We start from the raw sequence: 26,228 nt of genomic DNA on the forward strand, positions 1-26,228 counted from the left end.
TTCTGTATCCTTACTGATGCTCTGCCTTAATGTTGTATCAGTTATTGAAAGAGAGGTATAGAAATCTTCAACAGTGAGTGTGGAGTTCTTTATTGCTACTTGATATTCTGTCAGTTTTTGCTTTTCATGAGTTGAAGATCAGTGTGCATAAACATTTAGGATTGTTGTGTCCTCTTGATAAACTGGCCCCTTGGTCATTATAAAATGACTTTATGAAATCACTTACTCTAATATTAATATAATAATTCTATCTTTCCTTCTTTCTTTCCTTCATTACTGTTTTCTTCCTTCCACCCTCCCTCCCTCCTTCCCTTCCTTTTTCCCTTCTTTCTTTTTTTTTTTTTTTTTTTTTTTTGGTCAGTCGTGGGGCTTGAACTCTGGGCCTGAGTCCTGTCCTTCAGCTCTTCAGTTCAAGGATAATGCTCTACCACTTGAGCCACAGCACCACTTCCAGTTTTTGAGTGGTTAATTGGAGATAAGAGTCTCATTGGGTGACTCTGGTCTTTTCTGCTTGGGCTGGCTTTGAACTGTGATCCTCAGACCTCAGCCTCCTGAATAGTTAGGATTATAGGTGTGAGCCACTGATGCCTGGCTACCTTTTGGTAGTACTATAAGAACTCTGAAATCCTTTCTCCCCTCATGTCTTTTACATAATTCTTTTCAACCAGTATCCTGTTTGTGTGTGTGTCTTGCTTTCAAGCATATGACACAAGTGCTACTCCCTTAGCTACTTCATATGTTATAAACCACAAAATGAGTGCATTTGTTATCGTTTAAATAGTCAATAATGTTTTAAAATGTTAAAAAAAAATACAGTTCTACTATAAGAGGTCTTTCTCAGTTTGAGATTTTAATCAACACTAGAACTGAATCAGGAGATAAGGTGGTGACCCAAAGCCTTCTCCCGAGTCTCCTATTTATATTCCTTTTGGGGGGCGGGGGGTTATGGAGCTTGTACTCAGCCTGGGCACTTTCCCTGAGCTCTTCAGCTCAAGGCAAGCACTCTACCGCTTGAGCCACAGCACCACTTCCTGTTTTCTGGTGGTTAATTGGAAATAAGAGTCTCATGGACTTTCCTTCCCAAGCTGGCTTTGAACCACAATCCTCAGATCTCAACCTCCTGAAAAGCTAGGATTACAGGTGTGAGCCACGGGCACACAGCCTATTCATATTTCTTAGAAAACATGAGAAGTTATGAGGGCTAACATAAAGATCAAGTTAAGGTCATTGCCTTTCTCTCAAGCCTACTGTTTCAAATGGTCTAATAGCTGCCCTGAGGTTGAAGGCAAGAGAGAACTTCTGGGCAGAGAAAACAGTCAAAAACAGAGATTTCAGAAATTTGAGCTATGTTTAAGTGAGATGTCTGGCTGTTGTTACATATATAGACGGCAGGAGGCACACACTGGCCAGAAAGGCTTGTACCCCTACCGGGACATCAAGGCAGTCCTGAACTAGAAGAAATCGTCAGCTTTCCCAAGACTGGCATTTGATCTAGAATCTGCCCCTCTGCAGGCTGGCTTTTGTCTTATCCTGAGCCCTAGATCTATCGTGACCTGCTCAGTCCTTCTCCCATGACCCACACTAGATGTCTGTTTCAAAGCTCCTCCCATGACCCACACTAGATGTCTGTTTCAAAGCTCCTAACAGCCTTCCCACCACCATGAGGATTCCCTGACACCATTCTCAGGCCCAGGTCTCACACTAGGTCTACCTGGCAGGACCGTGGGCCCAGGTCTGAAGCTACCCCACCACCACATAGTCACAGAAGCTTTATTCAGATACTAAGGAGTCCCCCTACCTGGCCAGGCAGAATCCTGGACAGACTGTCAAGGAATGTTGTTTCTCTCTCTCAATTAAGTGAGGTCTCTTGACGATAATTTCCAAGGGCAGGGCTCATTTCCTTCCAGTATAGGACTCAATGCCAAAGATTCTTTAGCGGAATTTCATGTAAAATAAAGATTTAATTTGCCTAAGGATATGTAAAAGACAGCCAGAACTAGACACGGAAAAGCAGGAAGAAGGAATTCTGATTCTTGTATCAGGGAATTTCCCCAACTATTTGGCAGTGATTGGAAAAGATCCAGGCCTTGTGCACCATAAAATTTTGCCACTCTCTTACAAGAAAGAATATAAACTCTAACTGTAACTTTAAAAAAAGAGGCCAGCTACAGTGGTGTCCTGGAAAAGAGGAGGAGCACGAGTCTAGGAGTCTGAGACCAGCCTAAGCCATATTGGAAGATTCTACTTCAAAAGTAAATGGAAGGAAGAAAGGAAGGAGGGAGGGAGGGAGGGAGGGAGGGAGGGAGGGAGGGAGTCAGTCAGGCAGGCAGGCAGGCAGGCAGGCAGATGGACAAGCCTGAAATTTAGAAATAGAAGAATCATAAAATCCAGAAAAATTATATAACGTTGTTATAAACTTCCTGGCACACTTCTATAATACCCAGATTCAAGAACACAATATGAGCTCTGGCTACTGCTGTCACATATAAATTTTACGGTATATTTTTCTACATGATAGAAGAATAACTGAATCTTCTAGCATGTTGGATCAAAATTTACTCTCAATGACAGTTTAGAAAGGCCTCTTCAGTGTCACCATTTGTTATTGGTAATGTCGTGAAAATTCATGGGATTTTTTTTCCCCAAAATTTGGAAAAAACTATCAAGTGCCTCTGGCATAGGACCTGTATAATTTTTTTTTTTTTTTTTTTTTGTCGGTCGTGGGGCTTGAACTCTGGGCCTGGGCGCTGTCCCTCAGCTCCTCAGCTCAAGGCGAGCACTCTACCACTTGAGCTACAGCGCCACTTCCGGTTTTCTGGTGGTTTATTGGAGATAGGAGTCTCACGGTCTTTCCTGTCCGGGCTGGCTTTGAACCGCGATCCTCACATCTCAGCCTCCTGAGTAGCTAGGATTACAGGCGTGAGCCACCAGCGCCCGGCTAGGACCTGTATAATTTTTAAAACTATCAAGTTTTCTAATTCATGACTCACCTTTTTAAAAATATATACATTTTTTGAGACAGAGTTTTACTATGTAGCCCATGCTGGCTTTGGACTGTGTTCCTCCTGCCTCAGCCTCCCAAAATCTAGAATTAAAGCATTTACTACTGCACCCAGCTCTCAGTGACTCATATTAAATACTTTTGAAGGACTCTACTTATCATCCAGTTTGCTATCAATATTTACAATATGGCTTATCATAAGGTCTGTTTGTTGTGCCGGTACCGGGACTTGAACTCAGGGCTTCACATTCTTGTTTGGCTTTTTGCTCAAGGCTGGTGCTCTACAACTTGAGCCACAACTCCATTTCAGCTTTTTGCTGGTAAATTGGAGATAAGAGTTTCACAGAATTTGCTGCCTGGGGTTGTCTTTGAACTTCAATCCTCAGATCTATCTCCTGTATGGCTAGGATTACTATGTTTTTTTTGTCATATCAATATTTCATATCAAGGAGGCAAAATATTAGTAAGACGGTCATGCTGAGGAGAAAGCCTTTTCATCTAGGTTCCAGAGATCAGATGGAGGGTTTAGGAATGCTGGCAATCACTGAAAAGCCTGGGGCATTAGACTAGAGGCGGGTGGAAGACAAGGCCCCTTGTGAGAACCGAGGATGGACTCTCAGGCCTTTAGTTCAAGAGGTCAAAACTACTGATGAATCACTGGGAATATAAAAACTAACCTAATTTAGTGCTACACTCATGGAATCAGAATGAGATGAGAGTCTGGGATTGGATCCTAGCTCTGCCAAGTCCAGCCTGTTAAACATTGCCAATAACAACATGGCTCTATACCAAAGTGACTCAAGTCATGTGAATGTACAACCCTTAGTCCCACTGAATGATTTCTAACTCAACTTCTCCTTACCCAAGTCCTCAAAATACCCAGTTATTCCCATCACATCAGATTCAAGGGGAAGTATGAGGGAGAAGAAGCTAAAGTGGGAAAAGGCACCAGCTCCAACTAATTGCAATGAAGTATTTTCTATAAAATTAACAAAAACATTATTATGTGAACCCATGGCTGATGACCATCCTAGGCTCGTGAAAGAGGCTCAAACTAGTGAAGAGCCCTGAGGCTTCAGTTTTGTTAGCTTCATAATAAATCAGATCCTGATAAAGAACACAAAACACATAATGCATAGTTATCTCATTGAGTAATGAACTCTCCATACATTAGTGCTGCTCAAAAAGCATCATTTACTACCTTGCAGCTTCTATGGACAGGCAATCTAGGCACAGAGTATGTGGGTTCTCTGCTTCATGGTTGTTACCAAGTCAAGGGGTTAGCTCATCTTTTTTTTTTTTTTTTTTTTTGGTCCAGTAGTGGGGCGTGAACTCTGGGCCTGGGCGCTGTCCCTCAGCTCTTCAGCTCAAGGCTAGCACTCTACCACTTGAGCCACAGCGCCACTTCTGGCTTTTTTTTTTCTGCTTATGTGGTGCTGAGGAATCGAACCCAGGGCCTCAGGCATGCAAGGCAAGCGCTCTACCACTGAGCCAACTTCCCAGCCCCCTGGTTAGCTCATCTTAAGGCCCGGTCCAACAAGGAGTGGCTTCTCAGGTTTGCATGTGGTCGATGGCAGGATTTAATTCTTTTGATTACTATTATTAGACTGAAGGCCTCATTTCCCAGTTTGCTGATGGCTGAAGGCCACTTTGAATTTCTTGCTATCTGGACCTTTTAAATGTGGCAGCTTACTTCATTAAAACTAGCAAAAAAGAGAGTGTACAATAAGACAGATGTCACAATCATTTTTAACCCTAGTCTACTGGTCAGAGCTGGAAGCTGCCGACTCATGCCTATAATCCCAGCTACTCAAGAGGCTGGAATCTGAGGATCGCAGTCCAAAGCCAGACTCCTGTCTCTAACAAACTACCTAAAAGCCAGGAGTGAAGGTACGGCTTAAGTGGAAGAGGGCTAGCCTTGAACAACAACAAAAAGCTCTGGGACAGTACTCAGGCTCTGAGTTCAAGCCCTAGGACCAGTGTACACACACACACACACACACACACACACACACACACACACACACACGCACTAAGTCTAGATATTTGGAAATTCCAAGAAATAAGCTGGACAGGGCAGATCAATTACCAGGCTATAAGTCATTGGTTAATGCTGAGATTCAATCAAATCAAAGTTTTGCATCAAATAAAAAAGCAGGGTCAACTTGAATTTGGAAGGTTAGACAAGAGCTGATTCCAAGGAGCCCTTGAGGTAAGTGACTGATAGCCACGCTAATGGTCACGGCTCAATGAAAGCGGTTCTGCTGCCCCGCACTGTGGCACGGGGCTAAGGAATGTGCATCTTTCCCTTGCAGCAGGTCATGCTGGCTGCTCCACAGGAGGATCTGGGTAGGGCTGTCTCTTACTTGACCTTGAGATCCCACATAGGGGACACATCACACAGCGGCTGTATGGGCAGCTGAGCTCTTGAGCTCTCTCTCTTCCTCTCAATCTCTTCCAGCCCACCAAGGAACACACATGTAAACACACACACACACACACACACACACACACTTGTATTTCTTTCTTTTCTTGGGCTCTTCATATTTCATCCAGACCTGCCCTGAATACACCCTAGGAAAAAGGATGCCCTGCTTCCTAAGTTTTCCCATTCTTTGCTCTCAAACAGGTGCACAGTTTCCTTTCCTTAGCTATCTACTGCAAGCAGCAGAGTGTCCACAGCAAGGCTCTACCTCGAACGTAAGAGAAGGAGCAAGGCTTTCATGGTCTCAATCTGGACCAAGAAACCAAACTCTGGCTAGCTTTAGCAAAGAAAAGGGGGGGAAGGGGTGTGGGGTGTGGGAGAGGCTCGCATGGCCGGGAAAGTGGGAGGACATGGGTCTGGGCTCATCATGCTCTGCCTGTGTATCTCTGCTCTGCTCCATTTCCGGCCTCAACACATGTGTGGCCCCTGTTCTCACTTTTTTGCAGCCAGGAAGCATCCTTCAGGTAGTCAGGGATATAAGACCATTATCCCCATTTAACCACACCCAATGAGGATCAGCTTCCCTGGCCCTGGCCCAGGCCTACACCATGCAGCCAGGCCCTGCTTGTCAGTGCCCTCCTTGTTCCCTGGGCCCAGAGTCTCCAGGAGGAGGATGGAAGAGGGCTGCTGGGCAGGCAAAAAACAGCAGCTTTCTCTCCATGGCAGCTATTTTCAAACATGGGAACCTTCCCATCTCTGGGTAAAAATAGAGCCAAATGCTCTAAACTAGGGGAAAGTCTGGGAGGTGGAGAAAGCTGCCAAGAACAGTCATCCGGTAAATAAAGTTGTGTGCCGGAGAAGAGCCTCCCGGGGAGCAGCCCCCGCTGCTGTGCTGGCCTGTCTCCTTGCGAGATGATGGCTGAGGAAGGAGCCATGGGCAAGGCCACCGCAGGCTCAGCCCTAACCTGGGGGCTCGGCCAGTTGGGCTTCTCCATCTTGATCTCTACTGTAAGTTCTGGTCCAGACATCCAACATAAAGAGATGTGGGCCTTGCTGGGTGCTGGCAGCTCAGTCCACCAGCTACTCAGAGGCTAAGATCTGAGGATCAAAGTTCTAAACCAGTCCCAGCAGGAAAGTTCAGGAGACTCATCTCCAATTAATGAGCAAAAAGATGAAGTGGAGCTGTGGCTCAAGTGGTAGAGCACTAGCCTTGAGCTAAAAAGCTCAAGTATAGTATGCCCAGATCCTGAGTTCAAGCCCCAGGACCAGCACCAGAAAGAGGCAGAAACAGAGACAGAGAAAGAGATGGGCCAATCGGGGATACCCTTAAGTCACCTCTGAAATGAGCACACCCCAGATGGAGGAATCCTTCGGGTTAGCATGGCTTTTTCCTTGTCTATAGGTAACAGTAGGTACTTCCTTCATCATGATCACCATGTGCTAAGAACCCCTGAGCTGTGTGTCCTTCTTAAGGCCATAGATACTTGCAGTGAGCCAGCCTGCCCTGCTGCAAATGAGAGAGTTACCCACCAGGGTGAATCAACATCTCAAGAGACGTCAATGAATGATCAGAGGTGGGACAGAGGCATTAATAATGATGGTAGCAAAACAGCAGTAGCTATTTGTTGGTCACTACTTTACTACATTCTACTCATCTACCTACTTGTTGTACCTTTTAAATAAACAAATGTCACCTAGGATATTTCTTAACTACAAAGAGAAAGACAGTACCCTACTGTGGAGATTCCCAGTGTGCTGCTAACACATTATCAGTAGTAGAGACACAGTGACATTGTGAGCCCAGATGTGAACACAAATCATCACTCCAGTGGTATCCTTGTCAAAGTACATAGCCTCATTCTCATCATGAGAAAACATCAGAGGATTTGAAGAAAGAACATTCTACACTGCTCACACCTGTAATCCTAGCTACTCAGGAGGCTGTAATCCTAGCTACTCTGAGCTTCAAGGTTCAAAGCCAGCCCAAGCAAGAAGGTCTGTGAAACTCTTATCTCCAATTAGCCCATCAGAAAACCGGAAATGGTACTGTGGCTCAAGTGGTGCTAGCCTTGAACTGAAGAGCTCAGGGATAGCACCCAGGCCGAGAGTTCAAGCCCCATGGCCAAAAAAAAAAAAAAAAAAAAGAACATACTACAAATAACCTGTACTCATTAAAAAAAATTCCAGTTAGCGGGTACTGGTGGCTCACACCTATAATCCTAGCTACTCAGGAGGTTGGGATCTGAGGATTATGGTTCAAAGCCAGCCTGAGCAGGAAAGTCCATGAGACTCCTATCTCTAACTAACTACCAAAAAAGCTGGAAATGAAGCTATGGGCTCAAATGGTAGAGCACTAGCCTTGAGCACAAAGATAAAATACTGCCCAGGTCCCTGAATTCAAGCCCTGGACCAATACTAAAAAATAATTTTTTAAAGATGTTCAAGTTGTACACAAGAAGGGAAGACAAAAGAAAAAAATATGAAATTCATTAAAGATCTAAAAGAAATAGAGCCTAGAGTAGAAAATAGGTATTAATAAAAAACACTGTCAAAAACTCAGGTCTGCAATGCAGGGGAATAGACTTGTAGCAATGTTGATTTCCTGTAGTTCGTTGGCCCAATATGTATTTTGATAATTATATGGTTATGTAAGAAGTTAACATTAGGGAAATCTGGGCAAAGAGGTATAAGCCATTCTTTATTACTCTTCTGTTAAGTCAAAAATTAATTAAAACTGAAATCTTAAAAAATATTTTTAATTAAAAATTTTTTTATGTTTTATTTTAGACAGGGTCTCATTGACCTCAAACTTCCAATCCTCTCATTCCTGTTTCCTGAGTGCTGGGATTACATGATGATCTGCCAAGCCTGATGAATTTAAAGTTTTCTAAATGGAGGTTTAGCCTAACAGTTCTAATCAGTCTAAGAAAATTAGTTTACTGAGTTGGTCTATTAGCAATGAAAACATAACCAGACTTAGAATAAATTGGAAACTATTTTAATTATGTACCTACCATATAATGACAAACCTACCAAACATGGAAGCTTTTTGTTGTTTTAGCCGAGGCTGGCCTGGAACTCACATATCCTCCTACCTTTACTTTCTAGTGCTGGAAATACAGGTATGTGCTACCACATCTGCCTTTACAGGTGAGTTTTTGCTGTTTTGTTTTTAGTTATGATTGCCACTCTTTGTACGTGTGTGCGTGTGTGTGTGCGTGTGTGTGTGTATGTGTGTGTGTGTGTGTGTGTGTGTGTTGCCAGTTCTAGGGCTTAAACTCAGGGCCTGGGCACTGTCCCTGAGCTGCTTTTTGTTCAAGTTTAGCACTCTACAACTTGAGCCACAGTGCTACTTCCAGCTTTTTCTGTTTATGTGGTACTGAGGAATCCAACCCAAGGCTTCATGCATGGTAGGCAAGCACTCTACCACTAAGCCACCTTCCCAGCCCTGACTGCCACTCTTCATTGAGCAGATGCTCAATGCAGGGACAGGTGCTAGGCACTTTCTGGAGGTGTGAGTGGTGAGCCAGGCTGCCTCCAACAATGGAATTCTCCTCTTCCCCCCCCAGCCTGAGAAGCTCCCTATGGGGTTTGTTTTGTATCTTGTTTGTCCCATTCTTCAGTCTAGCTGGGCTCAGTGAGCAAGAGAAGTTCCCCAGCCTTCTTGACAGGACATGACCACCCCTTCTTCATTCCTTCCATGATGACTCATTTATAGTCTTTTGCCACCAAATAAATAAAGGCATTTCCCACCAACTTTAAGCCTAGTAACTTATTCTTCGATGTCTACCCCTCATTTGTCACAGGCCACAAGAGAGAAAATAAATATGAGATCCTTTGAGTGTGTCCACATTCTATTATATTGTTTTTTCTCTCCTTGTTTGCCTGGGTTTCTCCATGTTACCAGTCAAGAAGACAACAGCAGAGCTGCCACCAGGGAGCATAGATCTGGCTTCCTGGTTAACTGCAACCCAGAATGCAGATACATTGGCTCTCAACAATTTCACCAGCTAAAACAAGGCAGGATTAGTGTCTTGCCCTGCGCTGGGTGCTGTGCCTTGTCCTGTTGTCCAATTGTGTACCAACTGTCTGATTCTGAGTGTCTGCCTAGGTAGATTTCCTACAGCTTTCTTCTTCATTGGCTTTGTGTGCTCTGCCAACACAGCTCTATGCTCTCATTCTCTTCACACCACAGGCTAGACATAAATTATCCTGAGATTACTTCTCATCTCATTATTGTGCCATTTTGCAATGAGGAAAAGCATTCCAACCTGTTGTCTGAACCCTTGAACAAGAAGAGGGAAGGCGACAGAGGGTCAACTAAGTCAGAGGAAGAGGAAGTCTTGTGGGGGAGATGAAGGCTGGGGGAGGGGGTGGCTGGCCATTTCCTACCCACCCCAGAAATTTATGGCAGCTGAAAAGCTCCTCAAAGTGTACACTAAGTTTTAGGGAGAAGCCAGGCCAGCAGCTTCTGCAGAGGTAAGCCTACTAAAGGAGGAGAGGTCGCTTTGTCTCATGAAGTATCCAGGGGAGATGCAGTTGTAGACATGGTAAGCAGGGTAGGCGGGAAGTGAACCTGGAAGCTTCCTCATTGGCTTGAAGGACCTATAGCCTCTCACCACAGAAGATGGAAAAGTGACATTGATTCAAAACAGGAATAAAAGGTGGACATGCTGGGGAGAGGAGGGTGACCAGAGATAACCTTGAGAAGTGGGCAGGAGATATCCAGGGTTATGGAGATAAAGGAGACTTTAAAACCTGAACTTAGATAGTGGATGCTGTATCACCTATCATCAAGCAGGGAGAGTTTCTAGGTGAAACTGCCAACCTGGTCAACTGGTGCAAGGATCAGGAATAACACACACACACAAATACCAGGGCTTCCACTTAGAGACAGTGCACAGTCACAAACAAGTGTTTGCTTCCTATTCTGCTAGAATCACTATGCAACAATGGTAAGAAGAGCCAGAGACATCCAAGGCTGCACCAGTTGAGGTTTTGGGTTTTTTTTTTTTTGGGGGGGGGGGTCAGTTGTGGGGCTTGAACTCTGGGCCTGGGCGCTGTCCCTCAAGCTCTTCAACTCAAGGCTAGCAATTTTCCACTTGAGCCACAGCTCTACTTCCAGCTTTTTCTGCTTATGTGGTGCTGAGGAATGGAACCCAGGGCCTCATGCATGCAAGGCAAGCACTCTACCACTGAGCCACCTTCCCAGCCCTTGCACTAGTTTCTTAAGTGGACTATCCTAGAAATGTTTCATTTCTGAAAGATAGAATTGTATAGATAGACAAACAGAAGAGAAAAATCACAGGCCAGGATGTGAGTGGGAGGAGGCTGCGGAGGATGAGGAGGTCAGTGTTCCCAGGAGAATGCCAGAAAAGGCACCAAGCTTGGAGGGGGCAGTCTGGGTGATGGGGGGTGAGGGGTCTGCCTGAACCAACAGCTGGACCAGCCCTCCCAAACACACTCTGATGCAGTACAGATGCTTACCTACTACCCTGAGCAGGCATAGTGCTTAGGTTGGGAACAGATGAGCTGAACACCCCAAAATAGATCTAAGATGAGGAAGGCAGGAAGCTCCAGCTTCTGGGGTCACGACTACTTGTTCCCTCCTTCCTGCTCAATCTGTGAGACCCTTTCCTCAACTTTCTACTGCGGGAAACCACCTCTGAATTTAGTCCTTCTTTCATAAAATGCCAGGGATCACTTAGTGTTATCTGGAAAGTTGGGTGTGGTGGGTAGTAGACTCCTATCCCTAAGAAAGGCTAAGACAAGATGAACTTGCTACATAGCAAGCCTTGTGGGGAGAAGTAACTCCTGAAAGACCTTTAAAAAAATCATCTACTCTTCTGATTGTGTTTGTGCGTACCTGTGATGTGCCGATATTGGGGCTTGAACTCAGAGCCTGGCACTTTCGGTTGGCTTTCTTTGCTCAAGGCTGGTGCTCAATCACTTGAGACACACCTCCACTTCCAGCTTTCTGCTGGTTAATTAGGCATATGAATCAGACATATGAATGTCTTGGACTTTTCTGCCTAGACTGGCTTCAAACTGGGCTCCTCAGAACTCAGTCCCCTGAGTAGCTAGGATTACAGGTGTGAGCCACAAGTACCTGGCTTCTGATCTATTCTTAAAGAAGAGGTGAAAGAAGGTGGGGTCCTGGAACAGGATTATTCATGATTGGTCAGTAGAATGGTTCGGAAAGCCAGTTTCAAGGAGGGTTTGGAGAAAGGTGACTATTGGTTGACACATTGGAAAGGGAAAAGTCCCAAGAGAGTAAGTTTCTGGTGCAATGAGGTGAGTCCTTGCTATAGATACTTGGTCTGAGATTTCTCCAGTAGCTTATTGCTGTAGTAGAATGAGAGCATACCTCTCCACGCCCCAAAGGGCAGCTACCAGAAAGTTGCATGTCTCTTTGAGCAACTTAGATGATCTGACCAAAATGATCCCACTGCTTCCATGGAATCAACACATCACCCTTCACAACAGGAAGAAAAGAATTGCCAAAGCTCAAAGTTTGGGCTCAAGCCACAATGGGTGCTTGGAATGAAAATTCCTGAACATGGTTCAAAGTGAAAAGCAGGAAGCACACCTGAATAAGACTCCCTTTTTTCTTATTTTGAGACAAGAATTTCACTATGTTGCCCCAGGCTGACCTACAATCAAGATCCTTCTACCTCTATCACCCAGTCCTAGAAATACCAGTGTCCATCACACCCAACTAAGACTCTATCTTTCAATATAGTACATTAATTAAAAAAAAAACACTACTGCTGTATTTTAGTTAATCTAATATTTCAATTTTAATACTTCTGCAGTTGAGGCATAACATACACCTGATATACAGATCGATAAGATTTTTTGGTAGTATGTAAAAAATGCTGCATCTTATGAAAACAAATATGGTAATTCATTATGTAATCTGAACAAACTAGCTTTTCTGAGCTCTTTAAAAACTAAAGTACCTGATGCTTGACCTCTACCTTCTGAGATATAGTGATATTTAAAAACCCAAAAATTCTTTGCTGTATTACTTCAAGATCTAAGTTAAAATAAATACTTCCATCTTCAGATTTACTATTAGTTCTAAAGTTCAGTCTCAAAATCTCTTTTATCTGGCAAGTATATTCCTAACATTGAAAACAAAAATGACATAGAACATTGAGGAAAAAGCAAACATCCTATCATCTCAACAGTGCAGAATATTCTTTTCTTCTACTCTAAACAAGAATCTGGCATTTTCTTTTTCTTTTGTCAGTCATGGGGCCTTAACTCTGTGCCGGGCACTGTCCCTTAGCTCTTCAGCTCAAGGCTAGCGCTCTACCACTTGAGCCATGGTACCACTTCTGGCTTTTTCTGCTTATGTGGTGCTGAGGAATCGAACCCAACGCCTCATGCATGCAAGGCAAGTGCTCTACCACTGAGATACCTTCCCAGCCCATGGCAATTTCTTTCAAAGATACTTTTATTGTGGCGTGCTGGAGATGGAACCCCACAGCCTTGTACTTGCAAGAGCTTTACCACTGAGCAATACCATCAGTTCCTGGCATTTCATCAGAGGCAAATAAGAGAAGTTAACCTGTAGCCCAAGTCAAAGTTTCATTTGTTTCATCTTTTGGGAAAATGAAAACAAAACAGTACCTCTTTCTGCTCCGAAGGAGCAAAATGACACAGATCATGAAATAGAAGCATTTTGGTAATAATTCTCTTGACTTTTTGTCCTTCCTTTCCAATCTCCCTTGACCAACTCAAGAAAGGAGAGGGGGATAAGCAGGGTCAGGATTGGCTACAGTGGTCTCTCCTCCTTTGAGTCTTAAGGCCTTCTTGGGTTTATGAAAAGTCTATAAACATTGTGAATGCTCCTTCAGCCTTTTTAACCTTCAACCTAATACATGACTCAGGTGTCACCATACACCAGTTCCCACTGAAGACTCAATTTGCTAAACAATTCTAAAGAATGAATTAGACTTGCACTTACATCTAGGAGATGGACGGCTGGATAAGACTCCTTTGTGTAGCCGGGCGCCGGTGGCTCACCCCTGTAATCCTAGCTACTCAGGAGGCTGAGATCTGAGAATCGCGGTTCAAAGCCAGCCCGGGCAGGAAAGACCGTGAGACCCCTATCTCCAATAAATCACTGGAAAACCGGAAGTGGCGCTGTAGCTCAAGTGGTAGAGCGCTCGCCTTCAGCTGAAGAGCTGAGGGACAGCGCCCAGGCCCAGAGTTCAAGCCCCATGACCGACAAAAAAAAAAAAAAAAAAGACTCCTTTGTGTAAGCACCACAGAGTAAGATCAGTTATGCCAGATACCCAGGAGGTAGAGACAGAAGGATCATAGTTGGAGTTCAGTTTGGACAACAGCTAGCCAGACTACTGGACAGAAAGAATCAGCTCAGGCAGCCACTGAACAAGAACTTCTGTCAAATATAGTAGTACCTATGAACATGTCCTCTAAACACCATCAGTACATGGTACTTTCAAATACTGTACCCTTACCAACTGGAGGCCCACCAAACACCTTTAGTGACCCTCCAAACATGATAAATGGCTTCTTTTTCTGCAAGAGACTTGAAACCAGGGAAGGAGAAGCTCCAGAAGAAAAAAATTAAGCAATCTTTCAGAGGACCTGAGACTGTGGTCAAACTATATGGACAACATGGAAACTATGACTCAATTACCTCTTAATGTCCTTAGATCTTTATTTTCCAGTAAAGTTAATATAGCGAGGCAACCTTTTGGGAAACGAGCTAGCAATTACTGGACAGGAGAGATCAGATACAGGACTCAACTCTCAGAAAAACAAGGCCATGGGGCTGGGAAGGTGGCTCAGTGGTAGAGTGCTTGCCTTGCATGCCTGAGGCCCTGGGTTCGATTCCTCAGCACCACATAAGCAAAAAGAAAAAAGCCGGAGGTGGCACTGTGGCTCAAGTGGTGGAGCGCTAGCCTTGAGCTGAAGAGCTGAGGGACAGCGCCCAGGCCCAGAGTTCAGGCCCCATGACCGGACCCCCCCCCCCAAAAAAAAGAAAAGAAAAACAAGGCCTGTTTCAGACCTACATGAAGTCTTTGTAAACTCAGACTTGCACATAAATGACTACCATATTTCAAGTAGAAGAGAGTTTGTTAAATTTTACATTAGTTCTTCTGCTCTTTAAAGTCAATTGAACGGCTATTACTTTTTAAATGAACATTAACAATGTCTACTTCCTAAAACTTGGTCACAGGTGCTTCAATATTTTACCAATTACCTGCTTTAGGATTATACAATGTACAATGCTGTATCTTTCCCTAATTAAATTCTTTAAAATCACTGACTCTAAGTAAAAAAGTTAGAGATTTTAAGTGCAAAAATGGATTATCCACTGAGATAAGAAAAAGGTTTATCGTTTAATACCACTGCAACAGTTTCTGGGAAAAATGGCCTCTTTGGAAAAATATAATCAAATACACAAAAGTGAAATAAAGATTATTACACACAATAATTAAAAATACAGTGACTTTATTTCCACTTTTATACAATTTCCAGATTCACATCTGATAAGGCTCCTCATCTCTAAAAACACAAAAATATTTTATGAAAGCAGGTTATGAGAGAGTACATATAAGCAATAGTTTGGCAGAATTTTATCAACTCTAGTAGTTCATATCCCCCCCAAAACAAATTTTTTAATTCAAAAAATAACAGCTTTATTTAACATGTTATACCATAACATTTAAAATATCATGCTCTAGTTAAATATTTCATCAACAACACTGTGTACAAATAAAATATTACATAAAATATATTTAAGAAAATGTTTTGGTCTTCGATCTGAACAATAAATAAAAACACAGGCACTTCTACACTGAGACAGGGAAGCAATCACTACTCAGATTTTATATATAAGCAACAATGTTGAAAATATGGCAAGAATAGAATCCTGGAGTTTTCATATGACAAACCACTTAAGATCTGCAACTTCTATTTTTCACCACAAGTTCAAAAGTCACAAGCGCTTTCCTGGTCCACATTGAAAAGTCATTAACCCATGTATTTGTCAGGGGCAGTTCCATCTTCAGTTGGCCACCATAGAACCATACTGACAATTTTCAAAATACTACAATTAGATAACTATGATCATACCACCCAGCAAATGAAACACAAGAAAAATTAAACCACCTTGCTTCTCATCATGACCATACAGCCACAACAAAACATACTGGATGTGATACATGGTCATTTTCATCTTGCAAAATTAACACAAGAGAATACTGTTGGGTGGCAGGAAATTTTTGACAGAAGTTCATTTTCTAGACAATTTTTAAAAATTCATCCAAATACCATGGAAATAAATGCAGCTCCACTTTACAAAAACCAGATCTTGTATAATGTAATCTTAGTTGCCAATAGGTACACCAACACTTGTGTTACAGATAAATTAGTTGTAATAATGGAAGTAGGAGTATTATGTAAAAGGGCAAAAAAAATTTAAACATCCAAATTTTAGAAACATTATTTCAGATGAGAAGGGGAACAAAGAAGAAAATAGTGATCACTAGGCAGTGGGAAGGATCAGAACCAGCGGTCCTGCTCTATCCTCCATAAATACATCATCATCAGCTTTCCCTTGTCACAACAGTACCAAACTGAAGAGCTCAAAGGCCCTCACACGGATACTACTTATGAAGGCAATTCTGATGGTTTATCAGAGAAATTACCCTAATGTGAAAACACAACATGAGAACTAGTCAATGTATGCCTTTCTATGCAAAATTGAGCTTGTATGCAGTTTAGCATTTTAAATTAGCACTTTGCAAACGAGACCAAATATCAATCATCTCTTGAGGTTTTCTACTATGTACTAACATCAGATCTACATAGGAACAGATGTTATTCTTGTTTTTCTCTTCAATATCAAATGTCCTGAAGCCTTTGTGTTTCTCTGGAACGAGGCCCAGTTTCTGAAGGCACATTCCAGTATAGACATCATCGATGGGGTAGAGATGGACCCGGTCAGTTATATTGTACAACCTCAGGGCCAGGCGGCCAGAATAGAGAAAGCCACCGCCCCCAGCATAAGGTGGGTAGACCCCAGAGTAAACAACTTCTGGGATGTAGTACTTCAGTTTCTTATCCCGATGAGGTCCAGCATTGTGGATCACATCACCTATAAACAAATCTTTGGCTTTGTTCTTGGGTATGCTATTCAAGTAATTCAGGATGTGATGGGTATTCACAAAAACATCGTCATCACCCTTGAAAACGAACTCGGTGTCTGGGCAGGAAGTATTCACCCACCTGAGAAACAGCACTTCTTTCAGAGACAAGTTAAAGAACGTGTCTCTGTAGTTCCACATAAGAATGTCTTGGTGCTTCTCACTCTCAAATTTCAGCATATCTGAAAGGTCAGGGTGGTTGTCCTCAGGAGGGGTCTGGCCCAGCAAGAAGACTCTCACCACTGTCTGGTTCCCCACATTCATTTCTCTGCCCCAGGATTCCCGAATTGCTTGCCTCCTGGCGAAGTGTGGAGTGAGGGACTTAATTGCCAGCAATAAGAAAGGTTTCTTTGCACATTTATTTGGTTGGTCTATGAGCAGTGAGTAATTTCGACATCTCAAATACAGAAGAAAGTCTTTAAATCTGTCTGGCAAATGGTTAAAATCTGTCACAACTGATGTGACCCTCAGGTCAGGCTCACAAAAATTCAGATGGCTTATATTTGAGGGCCCATAGATATCTCCCGTCTGGTTGGCCAACATGCTCAAAATGGGATTGTACCGCCTGTTCAACTTCTCTTGTTCTCTGTTCCAGTATGCCTGGGGAGGGCTAGATGTCTTCCAGAACTTTTCTTTGGGTATGATTACTTCCCCCTTTCCATTTTTTTCTTGGCTACTGCTTTTGGAGACTTCCACAATCAAATAAATGAAAACATTTGCCATCATCAGGATACCCAACAACTTTATTCTTCGACGTCCAACACTCATGTCTCATATCTGGAATAAAAGGAAGGGGCATGGTGATTATCAACTTGCAAATACATTTTAATTCATTAACTTTAAGAGTAAGGACTTCAGACTTGCCAGGTCCAGTGCAAATGATGGCCCTTTCTCTCTACTGTAGTGGCCTCAGGCTGACGGCATGACTGATATCTCAGCCTTACCATATATAAAGTGATGGTAATTAACCCATTTCATAGGATGAGTGGAGAAAATATATGGTTTTGTATACAAAGCTTTTAGAATTCTGTCTGGCCCATAGCAAGCATTACACAAATGACAGTGAACATTACTGTTGCTTGAGATACCCAAAACGCAGAGATAAGGATTACTAACTAACCTCATGGCTTTCAATTACTTTGCCTACAAGGGTACATACAAACCAGTACTTTGCAAATTGATTTGCTTACAAATTGCGATGACAAATAAATTTTATATTGTGATCCAATGCACACATATTTGTGTGTTGAACTGTGTATTGTTCCATATCCTTCACTTTAAATAGCTATCACACTTCAGTTTTTAAACAATGCTGGTCCTAACCCTGAATTATTTCCAAACCCATCATTTTACAGATGATGGAACTGAGGCAGAGAGATGAAGACAGTTGCTCAGTTACAAGATTAGGAAATGTACTAAGTAATAGAGAGAAAATGAAGACTTGTAACAGCTTTATTCCAAAAACCAAAACTGAGACTACTCGAGCACATCAAAAGGAACATGGGATAATAAAAAGAGCAACAACTGTTGGCAACAACAGTATACTGTTTGTGAAAGCCAGACCTCAAATTTCTTTTAAAGATTTCATTTGTTCTGTAGCGCTGGAGCTCAAACCTAAGGCCATGCATATGCTAGCTATGCACTCTACCACAAAGCTACCTTCCCAGACCTCCAATTTTCACTTATATAAATTCAAGAAAAGCAAACTAATCTAGGATATGGGAATCAAAAAAAATATGGAATGGGGGTTTAGAGAGGGTCAGAAGGGAACTTGTTGGGATGTAGAAGGTACTATGCATGTGCTGTTCTGGGTAAGGGTTCCATCTGTAAGCCCTGAAAAAAAACTGCATGCTGAGAAAGAGAAATGTTAATGACATTCCAGGAAATCCAAAGGATTTCAGGCTGTAGGCTACAGTGGAACAGCAGCAACAACAAAAAAGAGTACAGAAATGTTTGTTGGGAATCATTCCAAGATCCTAACACTATTGAAATGGATGGCTTGAACAAGAACAATTAATTAGACCTGCATACCACTAAGACAACCCAAAAGTCAAAAAGCCATACACAATAAGGAGCAGAAAAGATTTTCTTCTGAGATAAATTATACAAGTAGGAATCTAGCACTAGGCACTGTTACATTACTCTCATTTTGGACTGAGAAAACACAGTCAGAGACCTCAGGGGCAGAGCTGGACTCTCAGCCAAGGCCATGAATTCCAATGGCAGCCACTCTTCTCCAGCCTCTAAAACAAAAGTTGTCTGACTAATTTAGTCAAGAGCAGTATTTACTTTTTCAAAATAGAAGTGGATTTTTTTTAAAGTTCGTTGGGTTCTAGTAAACAGTTCCCAACGTGAAAGGACGCTGGTCACAGTGGGGACGCTGTAAAACAATGACATGTGGAGATAGTCCACATCAGATCAATGGGGTTCCACAGCTGCTCCGCGAGTCTTAAAATCTGCTACATCTCAACCTAGTGGCTTGTATTTACCACTGCTCAACAGCTTCAGTTAGGACATACTGTTAAGCCCACCACAGCCACAGACTAAATATGTTAAAAGAAAAACAATTGTGTCTTCCCCCACACATCTGGGCTTTTCCCATTTATTGTTCCTCCCTAAATACCACAGCACAGTAATTTGCACTTTAGTGGGTATGCAAATGTGATATCTACATAAGAGATGTGAGCACCCAAGACTGCTGGTGTTCTGGAACCAAACAAATCTCCACAGATACCAAGGCTCTGTGTTTCTTTTCTTTTCTTTTCTTTCTCTGTGTGTGTGTGTGTGTGTGTGTGTGTGTGTGTGTGTGTGTGTGTGTGTGTGTGTGTGTGTGTGTGTGTGTGTGTGTGTGTGTGTGTGTGTGTGTGTGTGTGTGTGTGTGTGTGTGTGTGTGTGTGTTCTGTGTTTCTTTTCTTTTCTTTTCTTTCTCTGTGTGTGTGTGTGTGTGTGTGTGTGTGTGTGTGTGTGTGTAGGGGGGGCTTTAACTCAGTGCCTGGGTGCTGGCGTGTGTGTGTGTCTGTCTGTCTGTCTGTCTCTCTACCACTTGCTTGTGTGTGTGTGTGTGTGTGTGTGTCTGTCTCTCTACCACTTGCTTGTGTGTGTGTGTGTGTGTGTGTCTGTCTGTCTGTCTGTCTGTCTGTCTCTCTACCACTTGCTTAAGTCATAGTTCCAAGGGTTCTGGTTCACTTTTTAGCGGTTAATTTCAGGTAAGTGACTCACAGACTTTCCTGCCTAGGCTCTCTTAGAAGTTCAATCCACAGATCTCAGCCACCTGAGTATCTAAGATTATAGGAATGAGCCACCAGTGCCCAGGTCCCCTTATCTTTTAAGAGACAGGGTATTGCTTTTGTCACTGGCTTTGAACTCCAAGGCTCAAGCAATCAACCCACCACAGCGGCTCAAATAGCTGGTACTACAGATACAATCACTCCATTCAGCTTAGTTTTCTACCAGCCTCTACCCAAGCCCCCAAGTCTCCAAGCCTTTGTATAGCTACAGGCATGCCAAATGAGTCAGTAGACTCCCATTCCCACATCATCTCTCCTCACTACTCCCCAGGTGCCGCCCACTTCAGCTCTACCTCTCCAGACTCTCAAGACTGAGCTTGCAGAAAGAAGAGCTGTCTTGTACCTTCCTTCCAAGGAGGAAACCACTGGACATTTCTTACTTTTTAATTATAGTTTAAAGGCACCCTAGGTCATACCACTGAATAATTTTGAACTGTCCACACCTAAACCTCAGGTCCTTCTTCTGCTTCTTTTTTTGGGGGGTGGGGCTTGAACTCTGGGTCTGGGTGCTGTCCCTCAGCTCTTCAGCTCAAGGCTAGTGCTCTACTACTTGAGCCACAGCACCACTTCTGGTTTTTTGAGTAGTTTATTGGAGAAAAGAGTCTCACAGACTTTCCTGGCCACGCTGGCTTTGAACCGTGATCCTCAGATCTCAGCCTCCTGAGTAGCTAGGATTATAGACGTGAACCTCTGGCACCCGGCAAGAGTGTGCTTCTTTAGGTTTGCTCTGGTCAAATGAGCTTGCTTCCTTTTTCTTTCCTTTTTTTCCCTCCCTTCCTTTTATTTTTTTTCTTTCTGCCAGTCCTAGGGCTTGAACTCAGGCCCTGGACACTGTCCCTGAGCTTCTTTTGCTCAAGGCTAGCACTCTACCACTTGTGCCACAGCTCCATTTCTGGCTTTCTTCTGTTTATGTGGCACTAAGCAATCAAAGCCAGGGCTTCATGCATGCTAAGCAAGCACTCTACCACTAAGCCGCATTCTCAGCCCCCTGAGCTTGCTTTCTTACAGGCTCCCTGAAGGTGTTATTCTGTGCCTGGCAGGCAACCTTCAGCCTCTTTGTTGTAGGCCTAACTTGCAGGGGCAGAATGCAACTGAACAGGTATAGCACACTATCTGATGCAGGTCAATAATTAAATCATCTAGTTTAGAAAATAAATCATAGATACAGTTAAATTACTACTACTGCTCCTTCTTCTAACTTCCAGACTTCAGCCCAAATACTTCAAAAATAAATAGTTTCTTAGTAAATTGTGATAGTTCTCTTAATACTAAAGCAGCCCTTCCCCCAGCACTACTGGCCTTTTCCTAGGCTGAAAGATGCAACAAAGGAAGGAATGAGGATAAAAGGAAAAAGCTGTAATTTGGAAAGGTAATCACATACTGTTTACAGTCAACAGCCAAATACTAGGCATCAATTTTCAACTCAGGAATATGAGTTAAGATACCAAAAGACAATTTCTGAAAATTCTAGAGTAAAAGACAACACCTTATATACAGAAGACATAGCAGATTATGAGTTTTAAGAGCTATTTGTCTAAAAAAAAAAAAAAGATTCAGGATAAGTGATATGAAAAAAAAAAAAAAACTACAGGTAAGCTAACAAGTTGTACAACCAATTAAGGGGGAGACCAGGGATGCCTGGCCCCAGCCATAACACTATGGGAAATTTCTACCATGAAGCCACCAATCCTTCTTGTTGAGACTACTTTCACAAATAGGTTTGCTGGCCCTGGTCACATTTGGCCAGCCTCACTTGCTAGAACTCAGGCTTTTATTTTCTTAGTCAGGACGCAGAGTTCTCCAATAACCCCATCCTCAACCTGCACTGGTCTCAAGGCCATCAATCTAAAAGGATCCTCCTAGCCCATTTCCCCTTTGCAGCACCCCTCCCCCGAAGCTGACAGGATGCCACCTTACCAGTAAGGAACATACATGGAGGCTTGAATTAAGTGAGATGAGACCTCCTTCTGGCTCCCAATGCAGGGATCTCTGTTTGTCTGCCTCCTCTTCAGGGCACAACTACTTTCTCATCACCTGGCCCAGGTACAGTGAAGTCTGAGAAACTAGCAAAACAATAAAAGGACCCAAGGGCTGGGGCAGTGTACATCTGATTGTTACCAGTCATCGAGGGAAGGAAAATGGGAGCCCATACGTACCAGCTCCTGCCCCTTCAGAAGAGTTTGGGGTTTTTTGAGCCTAAATTCAAAATGGCTCAGTTTATGCCGGGCATGGTGGCTCGTGCCTGTTGTCCTAGCTACTCAGGAGACTGAGATCTAAGGATCAAGGTTCAAAGCCAGCCTGGGCAGGAAAGGCTATGAAACTCTTATTACCAATAAACCACACAGAAAACCAGAAGTGGTACTGTGGCTCAAGTGGTAGAGCACTAGTCTTGAGCTGAATTGCTGAGGGACAGCGTCCAGACCCAGAGTTCAAGCCCTATGACCGCCCCCCGCCCCCCCCCCCCGCAAAAAAAGGCTCAGTTTGCTTTCCTTGCTAAAGGCTATTTCTCCCAAGCCCACTGGAGGAGGAGGGGTAGAAAGGGCAATAGTGACAATTCCCAAAGGTTAGATGTTGGCTTACACTTGGGAGTTGGGCACAGTTCTTCATGAGCACTCTGCTTTTAGACTCACAGGAAGAGCTGAAGTGCATGGAAGGGGAGACATAACACTGTGACTCCCATAAAGCATCGGTGGGAAAAAGCTCTCTAAGTATTTAACTGAATATCACACTGCAGACATAAAACCCAATTCTGTGTCCTTTTTTGAGCAGGAAGTTAAACTGTTTAAACAGAATGTGAGAAAGAATTACTGTCTCAAAGCTGGGGAAAATTATATAAACCCTCACGATAAAACTTGGGATTTTTAGGGGCTGGAAAGGTGGCTCAGTGGTAGTGTGCTTGCATTGCATGCATGAGGCCCTGGGTTTGATTCCTCAGCACCACATATGCAGAAAAAACCAGAAGTGGGGCTGAGGCTCAAATGGTAGAACACTAGCCTTGAGCTGAAGAGCTGAGGAACAGCACCCAAGCCCAGAGTTCAGGCCCCATGACTGACAAAAAAAAAAAACAAAAAACGGGATTTTTATTGTAACAGAAACAAGAAAAAAAAATCCCACAATCAAACAATGACTTTAGCTTTTCACCTTGTCCCCAGCAGGGGCGGGACAAGAGAAAAGCCCACATTCAAACAACCAGCGACCTTAGCCTGTTACCTTGGGGACAGTTTTCAAACTTCAACACTTTGGTTGACTTTGTTTAACAAAACACGACTTCCTTATTTTGCAACTAAAATGTTTAGAAAGACAATGTGGGAGCAGGAAAAACATTAGCTAAAAATGGACTGTAAAACAGAACTGTACTGTGTGCTCAAGCTATGAGACCATCCAGATAAAAACACGATGCCACAGACCTGCTTTACTGAGAGCCGCAGAACTACTGAGAGCTGCTGCCCAATAGCTGCCACACCAAGTAGCACCTTAGAGGTACAGCTGCTGCTCCACACCTGGAGACCACCTGCCCATCAAGGGGAACACAGCATGGTGCTGGGTGGGCGCCCTCTGAGGCAGCCTGTCCATACCCATAGCTGCCAGGTCCCCCATACCCTTCACACCCGACCTGATCCCTGCAGTGTTTCGTAAACCCACCCTAGATGCCAGTCTTCTTGGGCTGCCATCTATTAGAAAGGACTGACTCCTGCTTCCAATAGTATGAACACATCTGCTTTATTTTACTGAGTGTGCACCAGAAACCAGCCATCCAAAGATGCAGCTATTCTAAACACCCCTCTGATTTTGGATGGGTACACCAAGCACAGGGACTAAACTTGTCCAAGGTCACACAACTAGTAAGTAGCACAGCCAGGCTTCAAACCCAAGCAATGTGTGAGGTTCCAAAGTAAGAGGTTTAAACTATAATGCAAGCAAATGCAGCCACACAGGCTTATGATAAAAGGAAGTGAGGAAGTGCTAGTCTTTTTTCAGTGGTAATCTTACTAAACTATCAAGAGTCAAAACCCAGATATGGAAGACAAGGAGGAACTGTAACATTTACTAAATTATGGCTCTGGCAACATGTCCTTCTTCTCTCATCTGATATGAGGAAATGGGAAAAATGAGAATCCCGGCTTCCTAGCCAGCAAGCAATGGAGTCAGGATTTGAGCTGTGGTGTCTGGTTCCTACATCCTGTACTAGAACGTGGGGCAAGATTACCAAACCATGAGAAAAGACAGTGACACCTGCAAACTTTCTAACTAAAAGGCTGGTTTTTTTCATCCCACTCAAAACCATGATCATCAAAGACATCAATTCTTCCATTAGCCGATTATTCTATTAAGTAGTAGTTATAATTCTACTCCCCAGGGTCTCCCTCCTACCCACCCACAGGAGATGACCAACACTACAACATTCAGTTAGTTTAACTCCAGCCCAAAGCCACGAAAGGCCTTCAGCTACTTCAACCATGTAGATTTTCAATTTTCTTCTAGCTCCAAAATACCAAAATAATGCTATTGTCTCATTCACGGACCTAAGCCTGGAAGCTACTGAACTAGATGATGCTAAAAGGTCCCCTCCAGATCCAAAAGCTCTGTAACTACTAAGGAAAGTGCTGGCTAGCAGAGAGGTGCTCATGACCAGGGTAGCAGCAGCCCATTTTCATGGAATATTGAAGCAGGGTCAAGGCCAGTGGCACACACCCTAGGCAACAGACCTACAGCCTAGGCCAGCATGCCCCGTACTTCCCCCAAGTACCTACTGGGGTTTTATGATTTGGATCTTAAATGTCTCCTCCCCCCACCCCAATCCTGCCCCCCAGAGCCATGAGCTAAATTAAGGCCTAATGGACAGCCTGTAGCACTAGCGGGAAGTAGCAGAACTTTAAGAAGAGAGGCGTTGAGGTAAAAAGTTAGTTTACTGAAGGCATATCCTTGAAAGGGATACTGGAAGGTCACCTCCCCCCACCCTTCTCTCTCCAACCCCTACTCTTCATGTCAGTTTTTTGTTTTGTGCCAGTACTGGAACTTGTGGCTTTTTCCACTTAAGGCTGGTGCTCGACCACTTGAGTCACATCTCCACTTCCTTCCTTTCCCTCCATAATAAACTGTGGTACCAAAGGCCCAAAGCAATAGAGCCAAGTGAACATAAACTGAAGTTCAAAACAGTAAGTCAAAATAAACTTTTCTCCTTTAAGCCACTTCTCAGCTCTTTTGTCACAGCAAAAAATTAAAAAAAAAACCCACAAATTTCTGGATAAAAGAAAGGTAGAACCTTCTTGTAGTCATGAATTGAGAGGACCCAATGACTCTTACCCTATCAGACTAAGGAAGCCAAGTTTGTGATGTGATCTCCAGCAATGTGTAAGTTAGCAGCCTCCACTTGAAAAAGTCCTGCTTCCTGCTCAAACAAGATCAACTCACGAATGCTCAAAGATACAGAAGGATCCCAGGCCTTAGGCCTTATCACAAGGCAGAGAAGTAGTGCCTCCTTGTGCCCCTTGCTCTAGGAGCCTGTCAAGAATGGCTTCTCAAACACTGTCACCTCGTATGCTATTCCATCTGTTGCCTGCTCCTTGCCAGCCCTTCCCAAATTCTGCTCAGACAAATAGGGGCACAAACCATGTGCAGCTAAGTGGTTCTGGGGGGAGAAAACAGCTCCCAGCATCATGATGGCAGATGGCAGGTGAGGAGGCAATGAATCTGGCGGCTCAGTGGGACCAGAAGGCCTTGGCTGTCCCTAAAGTTCATTCCCTAATGGGAACAAGAGGCCAGGGCTAGAGTGAGGGAATTCCAGCACTCTTCTATTCCCTCGAGAGAGGCTGGCACTAGGCCAAGATGTGTCTCCTTCTATTTTTTGGTCTGTAAGTCACAGAATTACATGCTAAGTTTAAGGAATTTGGTGCCTACTTATTAGTTTTTTCCCTTCACGTCCAAAATTAAAAGGGAAAAGTACTTCTAATGAATCTGTTCACCCACATGTCCCCACAGGCAGTATTATAGATCAAAGTGTCTGGCAGGGCATGTTCTGGTACTCATTGTTACAACTCTCTCAAAACCCAGCGTGCCTAATTTGTTCAATTTTTATTTGTCATTTAAAATAAAATTAATCACAGGGATGGAGTTGTAGCTCAGTAGTAGAGCATTTGCCTAGCATAGAGGAGGGGGAACCTGGGTTCTACTGTCAACAATCAAAACAAAAGGCAAGACAAAAAATGAAATTAACCATTGGATTTATTCTTCAAATAAACACATACAGGATTTTCCAAAAAAAGAGGGGGGGGGGCAGCAGGGAAACAAAATAATGACAGAGAGAAGTCAATGTATCCTACCTTTAA

At 43.4% G+C, this 26,228-nt stretch overlaps 1 protein-coding gene across 7 annotated transcripts in view; it reads right to left on the bottom strand.

Annotated features, from left to right (window-relative positions):
• Positions 1-26,228, bottom strand: part of LOC138835940 (N-acetyllactosaminide beta-1,3-N-acetylglucosaminyltransferase 2) — a 179,742-nt gene that overhangs the window by 132,305 nt on the left and 21,209 nt on the right. For 4 of the 7 annotated variants that reach the window (XM_070034503.1, XM_070034502.1, XM_070034504.1 and 1 more), the window contains exon 2: positions 14,902-17,392. The exons of the other annotated variants lie outside the window; for them this stretch is intronic. In XM_070034503.1, the coding sequence (XP_069890604.1) occupies positions 16,190-17,383 (1,194 nt within the window). In that variant the 5' untranslated portion in view covers positions 17,384-17,392 and the 3' untranslated portion in view covers positions 14,902-16,189. Of the gene's footprint in view, positions 1-14,901; positions 17,393-26,228 lie in introns of those variants that run through there. 7 annotated transcript variants of the gene reach the window in all.

The sequence above is a fragment of the Dipodomys merriami genome, unplaced genomic scaffold (assembly GCF_024711535.1).
Source record: "Dipodomys merriami isolate MVZ:Mamm:240054 unplaced genomic scaffold, mDipMer1.0.p SCAF_242, whole genome shotgun sequence".
Lineage (NCBI taxonomy): Eukaryota > Metazoa > Chordata > Mammalia > Rodentia > Heteromyidae > Dipodomys > Dipodomys merriami.